The sequence below is a fragment of the Charadrius vociferus genome, unplaced genomic scaffold, assembly GCF_000708025.1.
Source record: "Charadrius vociferus isolate BGI_N301 unplaced genomic scaffold, ASM70802v2 scaffold163, whole genome shotgun sequence".
NCBI classification, from domain to species: domain Eukaryota; kingdom Metazoa; phylum Chordata; class Aves; order Charadriiformes; family Charadriidae; genus Charadrius; species Charadrius vociferus.
In genome coordinates, this window is record NW_009648332.1 from 6,419,027 (window position 1) to 6,432,673 (window position 13,647).

At 54.1% G+C, this 13,647-nt stretch overlaps 1 protein-coding gene across 1 annotated transcript; it reads left to right on the plus strand.

The window, feature by feature from the left end:
• The first annotated feature begins 392 nt into the window (after positions 1–392).
• Positions 393–13,445, plus strand: POMGNT1 (protein O-linked mannose N-acetylglucosaminyltransferase 1 (beta 1,2-)). The gene is made up of 21 exons (XM_009884650.1): positions 393–503; positions 3,662–3,770; positions 4,173–4,288; positions 4,599–4,664; positions 5,102–5,215; positions 5,894–6,011; positions 6,309–6,407; positions 6,931–7,058; positions 7,642–7,712; positions 8,016–8,091; positions 9,542–9,625; positions 9,777–9,818; positions 10,018–10,076; positions 10,638–10,710; positions 11,014–11,142; positions 11,473–11,598; positions 11,753–11,817; positions 12,199–12,243; positions 12,424–12,559; positions 12,953–13,062; positions 13,343–13,445. The coding sequence occupies exons 1-21, from the start codon at positions 393–395 to the stop codon at positions 13,443–13,445; spliced, it is 1,980 nt and encodes a 659-aa protein (XP_009882952.1).
• The last annotated feature ends 202 nt before the right edge of the window (positions 13,446–13,647 follow it).

Below are 13,647 nucleotides of genomic sequence, written 5' to 3' on the forward strand. Positions count from 1 at the left end.
GGCCTAGCACGGTTCATGCCTCTTGGCTGCCGTTCCAGAGAGTGGGAGTGGGCCTAGTGCACCACGGCAGCCTCGCGAAGAGGTTGGTTTGGAGCAGAGGTCGTCACTGGTCCACTGTTTTGAGGGCCTTCCATCACCCTGCTTGCAGTCCTCCAGCACGGCCTGGCTCCGTGGAAGCTCTGTGAAACTTTTGCTTGTGGTACATGAGTGCCATTCATGGCCATTGCTTGTTCCAGGCCCTGTCTTTGCTGAGGACAGGGTTTGAAGGCGCTTCCCTCCTTCACCCTGCGCCTGTCCTGTCCAGGCAGGGAGCTCCGATGGACACGAGAGCGGAGCCCAGCGCGTCCTGACCCCAGCCCCACGCGGCTGCCCCTGTGCCAGCCCCTGTGACTATGGACGAGTGGAAACCCAACCCCGCCGTCAAGCCCCACAAGAAGCGCAGCTGGTACCTCGCCTGGAAGTACAAGCTGATGAACCAGCGTGCGCTGCGGAAGCTGTGCCAGGTGAGTCACCCGCAGGCCTGTGGTGGATTAGGGAGGATAATCTATAGGGTTTACAAGCTTATGGAGCAGCTGCAGTGGCGGTGGGTCTACTGGCAGTCCTGGGTGACCTAACATGCTGGGGGAGCATCACTTGTCCCCCAGAAAGCTGCATCCAGTGGCTTTCTGCCCATGTGTGAAGGGGCTTGCCACGTCTGTCAGCTCCTTCCAGCTCAAACGGACCTGTTGGGTGGCTATGGCAGGAGAAACAATTATCCAGGCATCCCTGGGAGTCTTTCAGCTAGAAACCTAACTGATTACTCCTCTCCTGGTTCCAGACCTGTGCCAAGTGCAGCAGGGCTCAGCCTGTGGTGGGAAACCGACCCTGCCTCATTTGTTTTGCAAACCAATCCTGATACAAGGTACAATAATAGGTCGACAGGGAAAATAGGGCTGAGTAATGGGATCTCATGCCCCAGAAGCAGCTGGCGTCTGCCAAAGCCGCAGGCCTGGTCGCTTGTGCTGTAAAACGGCTAATCCTCAGCGGAGCCAGCATCCTGGGGGGTGTCTGGGGGTGTAAGGACAGGGCGGGTTTGGTCCCGTGGCAACAAGCTGCAGAAAAGGGGCCGTTCCCGAGATGAGCAGAGCTCGGTGAAATCTGGCAGTTGGTTTCTGTGGGAGGGAGCAGGGGAGGGTTTTGTGTGTGTCTGGGAGGACGAAGGCTCACGAGGGCTCCCTGGAGAAGGAGACCGCTCAGTCCTGCGTGCTCTGGAGTGCTCAGGGCTTGGGAACAGGCCTGGTCATTCAGTCAGGCGTTGCTCATTGCGCTGGGGGCAATGGGCTAGAGTCTGTCTGCTGTCATCTCTCTTTAATGGCGCTGCTGTGGCTTAAAACACAGATGAAAATTGAGCTTAAAATATGTAAACTAGAGCTGTAACTATGGAGTAGCCAGGTCTAGAGCAGCTGGACCTCTGTCAGCAGCTCTGACTGAGTCAGTCTTGCTAGACTCAGCTGCTGGTCCTGCTTGGTGCTGCCTTGTTCGCTCTGGTCACCTGGGCTGTGGGACTGCTTCCCTGCCTCTCCAGGACTGACCAGGGTGGAAGGTCTGGGTGAGTTGATAAGGTGGCCTTGTTGCTGGCCACCAGGTACAGCCTGTTCCCCGCTGTAAGCCCAAGACTCTGTTCTTGCCTAATTAAAAGCTTTCTATGCACAGATTTCAAAAGGTGCTCATACTCACTAAGTCAACAGCAACTCAACAAGCCAAAATGCTGTTTGTTGTTTGGGGTTTTTTTATTTATTTATTATCACGTTTTCTACCTGTCCATCTCTTGTCTTATTGCTGTTTTTTCCTCTTCCTCCGTTACTTCTTGAATCCTTTTGGCTCTTGGCAGAGCAACATGTAGCTTTGAGGCAACAGCTGGCCAGGTAGAGGGGGAATCATTTTAGCGCTTCTCAACAAGGGCAGGCCTGTGTGTGATCTCAACCCTGTACCACACCTCAGAGAATCAAGGGTTCTAGAGAAAGGCACGTTTTTAGGAAGCAAGCTGTTAGGGGGGTGAGGGGCAAGGAAAGAGTCTCAAAACCACTCAAGACCTGTCTCAACATCCCCTTGTGGGGGGACCAGGCTAGAAGGAGCCTCTACCAACCTCTCCTCTCCTCTCCCTTGGTTGCTGTGGCACCTCCACACTGAGTCTTGGGATGCTCTGAGAGGTTAGTAGGACCCTGAGCTTGTGTGGAAAACACCTGGTATGTCCATAGCACGTCTGGGCCAAAGGGCCACAGCTTTTGGGCCATGGGATGAATCTGTCAGCATTATTTAGCAATCAGATTTGGGCCTCCATGGTGGCTCTGCGGTGAGCTGGACGGTCCTTCCTGGTGTGGAGGCTGGTAAGGGAGCCCTGCAGCAGTGTTAGCTTTGAGGGTAATGGCTGCTTGGGGCTTTGCGTCTTAAATCCAACGGCAAAGCCTTCCCTCACTCCATGACTGTCCAGGGCAGCTTTTGGGCTCTCTGCTAGAGCTGTTCCTCAGTCCCGGCACGGGGCTGTGGCTGGTGGGCAGGGACTTTGTCCTTGTGTGAAGCTCCGCAGTCATCACATGCTGCTGTCACCTTTCCACCATGAAGAAGCACCTGGGCCCGGGGCTACAAAGTTCCTTGGGTCAAATAAAGAGAAATTGCTTCAGCTGAGGCATTGTCTTTCAACCCAGGCCATCCTGCATCCCTAGCCAGCACTGCAGCTCTAACACCATCCTCATGGCTTTGGCCAGATGTGCTCTTGCAGCTTACATCTGCAGGCGGATTGTTGCCCAACAAGGGATGGTGGTTGCCCAAGTTTTCCTGAGTGGCTCTGTCTCAGAAGAGCTCCTTTTAGCATGGAGCAATTTCTGCTTTACGCTGGGTCCAAATACCAGGAAAGAGACTGAAATTGAGGAAGAGAAAAACAAGATGTGTTTTAGTAAGTAGAGGTGCTTGTAGAAATGTTGTCGTTTTTTATACCTCCTCTTGCTCTGGGAGCAACAGGGCCATGAGAAACGGTGATGCTCATGTTGGGGGTTCCCATGGAATGCTCCGGAGCCCCTGGACCATAACTCTCTGTGTCAGCATCCGCGTGGGTTGCCTTGGTTTGCTGCAGACTGTGAGGCTGCGGGCTGTTCTCTGCAGCCTGTGGTAGTGCGGTTTCCTGAAGTCAGACCTTAGCTTTTTGCCTTTGCCTTGCTTTAGTCAAACGGCATCTCCTCGCCCTCTGACTACTCTGGATACGTCCTCTGGTTGCAGAGGGAGAGATGAGAGTAGTGATGCTGCAGGAGAGGCAGAGATTAATTTTATGGTGGGAGCTGTAATTCTGAATTACCAAACTCGTCACATGCAGAGACCCTCAACCTTGACGCGATATTTTATCAGCAATCTGCTCATCAATCTGGAAGCAGGGACACATTGGAAGCGGGTTAATTCTCATGTATCAAGAGCTCAGTGCTTTCCAGGTAATGAAAGTGTTCCACCCGAAAACTTGGTCACCAGTATTTCTCTGTCTTTGCCTTTTCCCAGAAGAAAACGGGGGAAATGACAGATGCTTATGATCCCTTGCAAGACCTCCTTGGGGTGCCCTGCGGCCTCTGCCAAGGAGGTGGCCTGATTTTGGGGTTGTGACTTACAAGTTGGTAACACAAAGCATCCTGCATTGCAGACAGGTGCTGTCCTCTTCCTGCTTGTGACTGTGATTGTGAACATCAAGCTGATCTTGGACACCAGGAGAGCTGCTTATGAGGAGGAAGAGGAGTCTGCACAGGACTATGGTGAGGGCCAGCATCTTGCTTTTCTTTGAAAGCAAGGAAAGTAGAAAGAGGGAAGTAATTTCTTTAAGTCAGGGCAAACTTGTGACCAGCCACAGCACAAGGTACAGGTCTGTGCATGTGGATTTAATAAAAGTGAATAGAAAAGGCTATTCCCATTCCTGGTCTGTCTACTCAAAGCTTCAGCGTGTTTGGCTGCAGAGGTCTGTGTGGGGATAGCTGGGGACAGACCTGTTGCCATTTTAGATTTCCCTTACCTGCCATCCCCATAGATTCTGCCCCATGGCTTGCTGGGCTGGGATACCTGGAGGGCATGACCTCCTGGAGGCTTGGCTGGGCTAACACTGAGCCGGGACAAGCCAGAGATGCCTTGGCAGGTTGAGACTGGGCATTTCTCCCCTGTAGATGACGAGATGATGAATGTGGAGGTTCCTAGGCGTCCTGTCAGCAACAAGAAGGTCTTGGATGTCGAGGTGTACTCCAGCCGGTCGAAGGTCTACGTGGCTGTGGATGGAACAACAGTAAGTGATGGGTGCTGACTGTTCCTGGGAGCAGAGGATGGGTGGATCTGAATGAGCGAAGCCTCAAGCAGCAGGTGGCGAGAGCACTTCTGTGGCTGGTAAGAAGGCCAGGAGTGGATCCTCCTCCTGCCTACAGGACTGTGGAGGTGTTATTCCACATTGTCTTCTATTCTGGCATCCGTCACTGCCATGAGCAAAGCCAGAATGTCACAGGAGAGAGACTTGCTCCTTGTTTGGGGGCTCTGCTGTGCTGAATGGGCAGGGAGTAAGAGGTCTTGGCATATGGTTCTCACTGCTTCTCCACTTGCAGGTCCTGGAAGATGAGGCTCGGGAGCAGGGAAGAGGCATCCACGTCATCGTCTTAAATCAGGCTACGGTAAAGCATCCCCACGTGTCTGCATTTGTCTTTCTTACTGGGCAGTGTTTGTCCTTGCTCTTTAACTGTTGGGGGCACGAGGCAAAGGGCAGCCAGGAGAAGAGTCCCTGAATTCTCGTTGCCTGTAGTTTCCAGAGCACTACATGGTCACCCAGAGGGTCCCTGCAGTGTTTGTCTTGTGCTTGCCCAGCTGTCCTTGGGGAGCAGGCAGGAGAGGAGTTGTGAGGTTGGGTAACGCTGTCCCATGGACCTCAGTGCACTTCATGTCATGGTGAAGGCCCAAGGGCTGAATTTGCCTGGGGACTAACTCCCTGGCATACCATACAAGTAACTCATCATATTGCTCAGGGACTGAGGCTTCCAGGACAGTTTTCCATAATTCTACGCGTCCTGGCTGTCTAGCCCTTAAGGTGCGTCCGATGTTTGAATACCAACAGGGTCACGTGATGGCCAAGAGGGTCTTTGACACCTATTCTCCCCATGAAGATGAAGCCATGGTACTCTTCCTCAACATGGTTGCCCGGGGCCGGATCCTGATCTTCACCATTAAGGTATGTGACCTAAGTGTCAAAAGAAAAAGTCACCTTGAGTCAGGATGCCCTGAAGCTTAGCTGGGCAGTTGTGTCCTGAATATCGTCAGGCATTCCCAGGGCTAAACGTCACATCCCCACTGGGCAATGCCTCCCTGGCTGGATCACCTCGCTTGTCCTCATGCTCCCCCTCATTACTACAGATACTGCTGTGTGGTCAGCAAGGAAGGAGAGCAAAAAGCAGATGTGTCAGAGGCTGCAGTAATAAACAAGAGGTCAGATGGAGAATGGACTTGAAGAAATATAAGGATGTAGTGGGACCCTTCTGGGTTCCAGTTCCAGGCTTTGGCAGGGGGCACTGTGGACGGTGCTGGCTCTGGGCTGCTGTGTGAGCAGCACTGTGCTGCTTCAAAGTTTCGGTTTAGCTGTGTGAAGTGTTGCTGAACAAGTGGCCCTGCTTGAGAACAATTTGGTCTCAAGGAAACAGGAGTCTGCGACTTCTCTGATCTCCCTGTGGGTCCTAAGGAAGCCACCAGTGGGTTTAGTGGCACAGAGACCTTAGGAACCTGCTCTTGAAGGTTTCTGGCTCAGCTGGTTCAAGGATAGGAGTGGGCCCTGTACGTCTTTGGTATTGATGGGAGACTTCCTTTGTCTGCATCAGGAGCCAGACCTCAGCTGCAGGGTTGTGTTTTGTTACAGGATGAAGGCTCCTTTCACCTCAAGGACACAGCCAAGAACGTCCTGAAAAGCCTGGGGAGTCAAGTTGCACCATTCCTGAGCTGGAGAGACATGTGGACATTTGTGGGGAAGAAGGGAGGTGAGTCTAGCACAGGCTGGGAGATGGTTCATGGCTCCCTTTTTTGGGGAGAAGCCAGACGAAGATAAACCCGGCCCACCCCCAACACACTGTATGAGGAGGGAACAGGTTGGAGAGTGGCAACTCCATTCCTGGGTGTGAAGGAGGGGATGGAGGCAAAGCATGTCCTTCAGCAGCCACCAGAGGCCAATGGAAAAAGGTGTCAAGCTGCCAGCCCGAGCTACAGCCCCATATCATGCCTTGACACAACGGGGATGGGCCTCTCCAGACAGTCCTGACCCTGTGTCCCTGCTGCAGGGGAAGTATACGGGGAGAAGCATGCCAAGTCACCTGCCCTCTCGACATGGGGTGATCCTGTACTGCTGAAGACAGAAGTTCATCTGACATCTGTGGAAGGTAGGAAGTACAATCTGCTCTGCGGTGCCAGGTATCTCTGGGAGTTGTCTGCCTGCTGCTCTTGGTGGTTTTGAGTCAAAGCTGTGGGTCTGTTAGCAACATCCCAGGATGGATTTAAGGCTGTTTGAGATAGGGATGGTAACTTTTAAAATGGAGCCAGCTTCCTTTCTTCCTGCTTCCATGGAAATTCCAGGCGTGATTGTTGAGAAGGATGAGGATGGGGAGATGAGGACATGGTTTGGCCATCTGTCACCTCTCCAAACCAGGAGTGGTCCGGTCTTTTCTGACAGTTGGCCTTGAACATGGGCCATTGCTGCTCAGAGAGACCATATGATGGGGAAGACTTCTGAATGGCTTCTGAGGTTGTCTCCTGCATCCAGAAGCGTTGCTTGTTCATAGTAGTAAGGACTGGCTTGGTAATGACTGAACCTAGGGAGAGGTGGCAGTGTGGCAGTGCAGCGTGGAGTGCACAAGATGAGGCCATGGGGATGAGCAGTCTGTTTTTTCTCCTTGGTGTCTCCAGATGCTGAGTGCCATTGGCCTGACACAGAGCTGAACCGCCGCCGGAAGAGGTTCTGCAGCAAAGTAGAAGGTTATGGTAGCGTCTGCAGCTGCAGAGACCCCACACCCATTGAGTTCAACCCTGATCCTGTGAGTGCAGGTGCAGAGTATTGAGGGAAGGCTCCAGAGGGGAGGGTTGGGCTGGACCCAGATGTGTTTGAAGCTCAGATGCAGAGCTCTGTCCTTAAGTACCATCTGAGTGGTGAAAACTGCCCCTGGGCAAGCTCTTAAGCCCAGCAAAGGTCAGGTGAATACACGTGGTCAGGTCATGCTGGGGAAGGAGAGTTCCCTTGCCCTAAGTCTGCCCTGAGCTGGCAGGTTACCATGGCTCTAGGGACCTCAGCGTGAGCAGCAGAGCCTGTACGTTTGGAGACTGAGCAGCTGAGATGGCCTTTGGGCTGTCCTTGTTGTGGTGCTAAAGGGTTTGGACAAAGATCGTCAGGTGGATGCAAGTTGTGATTTGGGAGCTGGGTCTGGGTGGGATGAAGGAGGGAAGCTGGCAGGGTCTCCAGCAGCGCTGAGTGGACTCCTGGTTGGTCAGCGTGGTCCTGAGCTGAGGGCTAGGGCTGTGCAGCTCTGCTGTCTAACAGTGGGGCCAATCCCTACCACTTGGATCCTGCTTTCAGTGGCATGGCTTACCCCATCCCCACTCACCCACGTTTTTCTCTTTCAGCTCAAAGACAATAAAGTCTTCGATGTGCCGGTAGCTGTTATTGCAGGGAACCGCCCCAACTACCTGTACAGGTAAGCATTTCCAGGGGACATGGTTTCTCTGCTCTGTGCCACAAAACCAGACATGGCCCAAGCCCTCCCCTTCATCCTGCGGGCGAGATACAGCCTCCTCCTGGGCTTGCATGAGCAACGTGGGCATACCTGCTTGGACAGATCCCAGGGTCCTTGGCCATGGGAAAGGGAAGAGCCCAAGGGCAGTAGGTCCTGTTCACCTACCATGTACCCTTTCCCCCTCCCCAGGGGATCCGTACCCCCCTGCTGAGCGGCCTGGGCCCACTGGGGCTGTGCACTCATGCCCCTCGATCTCTTCCCCAGGATGCTGCGCTCCTTGCTGTCAGCTCAGGGCGTCAATGCGCAGATGATCACAGTCTTCATCGACGGGTACTATGAGGTGAGAGCACTCCCAAAGGTCCCTGTAGCCCGGTCCTTGGTCCCCCAACAGAGAGTACGTGGTGGTGGCCGGTCCTTGGTGGGTGGCAGGCTATGAACCCCTTCACCCTTCCTCCTGCTGTGGGTCACACTGCTCCTCACCCACTCCTAAGCAAAGTCAGCTTAGCCAAGCCGTGGGTGTAGATAAAGCTGCCTTGGCCTTTCCCAGAGCCCAAATTTTACATCCCTGTGTCAGAAATAGGCTGGTGTGCAAGAGTGAGGTGGTCATGCTGGGCTCTCCCCATCCCCTTTCTTGTTTGATGAGTATTGCCAGCCCGAGTGTAACACCGCCTGTCCAGCTCCCTCGCATGAAACGGAGCGAACCAATCCAGCTGTGCGTGTCCAGCTCCACTCTCAGTAAGAGGTGAAGAGACCCAAAACAATCTGTTTTCACAATGCTTATGAAAGCTGCGGCCAGGTAGAGGAGAGCTTTAGAGGGCAAAGACCTTCCTGTCAGCTCAACCTTATAAAGCCCTGGAGGATCCCTCTGCGAGCCCTGGCGCTCTGCCAGTGGGATGTGCTCTGGGATAGGCCTTTGGCATCCTAGTAGGTCTGAGGAGCTTTCTAGCCCTCATCTCTGCAGCAGCCCATGAGGTGTTGTCTGGTGGCCTTGTGGAGATGGGGAAGGTAACAGGCTTGTTCCCTAGCAGGCCTCTTCCACCACTGCCGTGTTGTGGGGCTGGGGGAGCTGGTGTGTTCATGCAGGCTCTTACTGCAGCACGACAGAGTGGTTAAAGATAGCAGCATCCATTGCCATGGCAACTGAAGCAGCATCCCTCAGCTACCAGGGGGCAGCCTGAATGCTTGTGCTGCCATGGTGGATACCAGGGAAAGGGGGAACAGTTGGTGCAATGGGAGCTCCTTCTCTCATTTGTGGCTAGCAAGTGGGATGGACAGTAAAGGGATGGAGAACGCCTTGGTGGGGCCTTCTTGGGGCAGAGGTATGTCAGCCCATGTATGGATTATTTCTGACCCCAGCGTGGATGTGCTGGTCAGAGAGGTCCCTTTCTTGGCAACTGTGAGAGACAATGAGGTTGATTGTGTCTCAACATCAGGCAGTTAGTGAGTGTTCCTGGCTGTACCTGTTTTCTTTCTGCGCTGTCCATGGAGGACTGGGGATTTGGACTTCTCAGATATTCTTGGATACAACTTTGAATCTGCAAACTAGCAGGGATAACATAAATTTGTGGTGGTACTTAGGGCTGAAGGGCTAAGAGGGTTTGGTGAGTTCCTTGCTGCGGAGTCTTCAGCACAGCATCATTTGGAGCCTCATTTGCCCCTAGGAGAACAGCCACACGTAGGAGATCCCACAGATGTGTGTGTTGGTGTCCCAGGGAGCTGGCACTGCCAGAGGGTGGGGAGAATGTATCCAGACCCACACATTGGATGAGCTATGTACCTTCCTGTTGCAGGAGCCAATGGATGTCGTGGAGCTGTTTGGTCTCTCAGGAATCCAGCACACTCCTATCAGCATTAAAAATGCCAGAGTTTCCCAGGTGAGAGACCTTTCCCAAATCTTGGGGGGGAGTTATTTCCTGGGATAGCATTCAAGGGGGGCAAGCTTAGCCTCACATCTGTGCCAGGCTACCCCTCCCTGTGGGCTGGGGTTTGATGCTAACACAGGCAACAATCTACCTTTTCTTGCAGCACTACAAAGCCAGTCTGACTGCAACCTTCAACCTGTTCCCGGTGAGTGAGACCTCTGCCTGGGCCCTGTCTCGCTGCTCACCTGTGGGAGCAAGGCAGCACAGGGTTTCCCTGGGAGAGTGGCATCTGTGACACCCAATCTCACAGGAGCTGGAATCAGTCCTGTGGGGTAGGGGACACTGCGTAGTGTCTCTGCTCTGTCCTGTTCTTCATCTTTCTGACATCTCTCCTCACCCTACAGGATGCTAAATTCGCTGTGGTTCTGGAGGAAGATCTTGACATTTCTGTTGACTTCTTCAGGTAAAGCCGTGGGTCCCTGAGCTCCTGTTTGGATGGGGTGTTTCTTGGGAACTGTCTAGCTGCTCAGGAGAGGCCAGATCCCTGCTGTGCTGTAGCTCACCGATCTGAGGCTGAGCAGTGACCAGGCAACAGCCATAACAGCTCTGCCTGCAGAGAAGCTAGGGCTTGAATCCACTGTCCTGACACTCAGTGCAGGGCATCTTCAGAGTCTCAGATCTCTTCCTGGTTTGCGTTTTGGGGCTGCTGATCCATTCTGTGCACACATGGTTGGGGCTGCCCCATAGGAAGAGGACAAGGACAGCGTCTAACGGGGCTCTTGTTTCTTCTTACGGAGGAGAAACTCTGGAACAGGAGGCAATATTGTTCCCTCCCCATGGTGAAGTGCAGCTTAGCTTGTTTGGGTATTTTTCCTTGATCTCACAACAACATCAGCCATCTCAGCCCAAGAATTAGGTTGAACAGCCCCAGCAGTTGGGGGTGTCTAGTCTCTTGGTGGAGAATTTGCTTTAGTTTGCCTGGGGGAAGGACGTTTGACAAGGGTCTGGGCAACTCTTTCCTCAGCTTTCTGAGCCAGTCGATACACCTTCTGGAGGAGGACGAGAGCCTGTACTGCATCTCAGCTTGGAACGATCAGGTAGGTCGGGGAGGATGGTGGAGCAGGGACACCTCTGTCCTGTGTTGTTCCCAGGTCAGGCTGGGGTCTGACTTCTGTCTGTAAAGCAGGGTGTCATCCTCACCATCATCCTAGGTGGGTCTGTCTCCCCAGCCCTCAACTGTTCAGAAGTGCCATTGCAAATCACCATCCCGTCCCTGCTGTGTGCTTCCCAGTGGCTGTCTCCTGCTCCCTGTGCTGGAGGTCTCCATGGAGCAGGATGCCTCCTGTTTTGGTGGGGTAGGGGTGCATTCAGGGTGCTGAATGCTCCCCATAACATCGTAGGGCTACGAGCACACGGCTGAGGATCCCTCGCTCCTGTACCGCGTGGAGACCATGCCGGGCCTGGGCTGGGTGCTCCGGAAGAGCCTGTACAAGGATGAGCTGGAGCCAAAGTGGCCAACCCCCGAGAAGGTGAGTGCCCTAGAGGGACCCTGTCTTCTGCACCCCCATCTCTGCCCATCAGCAGTCCCTAATCATCACCCAGTCCCTTTGGGTACAGCTCTTGGAGGGGCCATGGCTCTCCCTGAGCTTCTACTGGGAAGGATGCCCAAGCAGAATGGATTTGGGACAGACAGTAACTTGAGGACCACATAACCAGCCACAGAGCTGGCTGCAACAGCCCAGGCAGGCTGGGGCCAAAGTGGCTAGAGCTGTTTTGGATAGCCAGTAAGGTCCCTGCACAGCCACTCTACCAAATCATGTCCCCGAACTTGAGTGTGAGTGGCAGTATCCCCTCCACAGCTCTGGGACTGGGACATGTGGATGCGGATGCCCGAGCAGCGGAAGGGCCGGGAGTGCATCATCCCTGACGTCTCGCGCTCCTACCACTTCGGCATCGTGGGGCTCAACATGAACGGCTACTTCCATGTGAGTGACTTCCCTCAGCCCCCAAGCCCTGTCCTGGTGTTGAGCTCTGACTCGGCCACCTTTCCAGGTAGTGGGGATGCTTGAGGTGACCTCCAAGTACTACTGACTCTTCACTTGAACCCTGTTTTCCTTCCCTCCTCTCTCTTCCTCCTAGGAAGCCTATTTCAAGAAGCACAAGTTCAACACAGTTCCGAATGTCCAGCTTAAAAATGTGGAGAGGTGAGTGCTGGTCAGAAGGAGATCTGGATGATACAGTTGCTCGACCTGACCCTTGTTCATTGTGCTGGGGACGCCTCCCTCCCTTCTGGAACAGCAACCATGACCTCCAGCCCCATTATACTGGCCTCCACTGGGGAATCCTTGCAGTGATTTTTGTGAGGTTGGGTTCAGCTATCCTGTGCTCCTGGTGGACATGTTGAAGGGTCATGTTTTTGCTGCCACATCGTCTAGGATATGTGGCATTCCCTGCTCTCCATTCATTGGCTCCAACCTGCCTTTTTGTATTACATTGCGGCGGTCTTAAGTTTGGATCATCTTGGGATGATCCCTTCTTACCAAACTCTAACTCTGCTGTGATCTCTGTGCTCTCTTCTTCAACAGCTTGAGGAAGGATGCCTATGAGACTGAAATTCATCGTCTCCTGGGGTAAGTGCCTGCAGGGAAGTTGGGAGACCGTGGGGCACACTTCACATGAATCAACCAGGACAGAAGAAAGGGTGGAGGTGGCCCTGGCAGCCCCAGTCAGGGCTTGCCTGTCTGAAGTACCCTGCAGTGGGAAAAGGGAGGAGGTGGGGTCCTCTCTCACCCCCTGTTCTGTTTCCACAGTGAAGCTGAGGTCTTGGACCACAGCAAGAACCCCTGTGAGGACTCCTTTGTGCCCGACACTGAGGGCAGGGTCTACGTTATGTTCATCAGGATGGAGCAGGAAGCGGATTTCACCACCTGGACTCAGCTTGCCAAGGTGAGGCTCCTGACATAACCCATCCTCACCTCTGCACTGATCTCAACATCACTGGTAAACATCTGGCTGTTGTTCTTGGGTTTGTCTGTGGCCTTGGACACAGCTCAGCAAATGCATTCTTACTGCCCTTGGGTGGTATTTAAGGTTTTGGTGTTTACAGAAGGCACTGGGGCAATCCAGCGCAGATGCTTGGCTCAGTGGAGATAAGTCTTATGACCTCCCTGTGTGGGAGCCCAGGGCCTGAGCCTGTCTGAATGATTCCATCACTTCTCTGGGAGGTGATGGTCAAACCCCATGTCCTGAGGCAGGAATGGGAGTGGGTTCCCAGGGACACGTGGCCCTGGTGTCTGTCCCTAGTCTCTGATGCCTTTTCCTCCTTCCACGCCATCCTAGTGCCTCCACATCTGGGACCTGGACGTCCGTGGGAACCACAAGGGACTGTGGCGGCTCTTCCGCAAGAAGAACCACTTCCTCGTGGTGGGGGTCCCTGCCTCCCCTTACTCGTGAGTATCGGGGGCACAGCAACCTGGGTAATCCCCCCAATCCTCATGCTACTGTCCCCTGCCCAGGGCACTGCATTATTTGCTTCTGTCCCAGCCTAAGCCTGGAGCATATCACCCCTCTTCTGAATAGTTGTGGTGGCAGCGAGGACAAGATACATGCCCACGGCTAGAAGATGTCCCAGTGGGAAGGAGATCATGCCAGGGAGGAAGGCACTGGGAGGTGGGGTCCTAAGGGAGACCACCACCCCTGCCTGCTCCCATCCACCCTCCTCACCTACAGGTCCAAGAAGCCCTCATCGGTGACACCGATCTACATGGAGCCCCCCGCCAAGGAGGAGGGGGCGGTGGCAGTGCCAGCGGTTGCTGCAGCAGAGCAGACATGAGACTGGCAGCTGGGAAGCAAGGGGGACCGGGAAGAGACAGAGACCTCCACGGTGCAGAGACAGAGTTGGCAGCAGCTCTCAGGCTGGTGACCGGACACAAGCTCCCATTTCAGGCTGCAAAATGAGACCTCAGGCTCCCTCCAGCCCCGTATGGTGGTCTCCCAATCACCGGGCAGGGTACTTCCCTGTACATATGCCATCC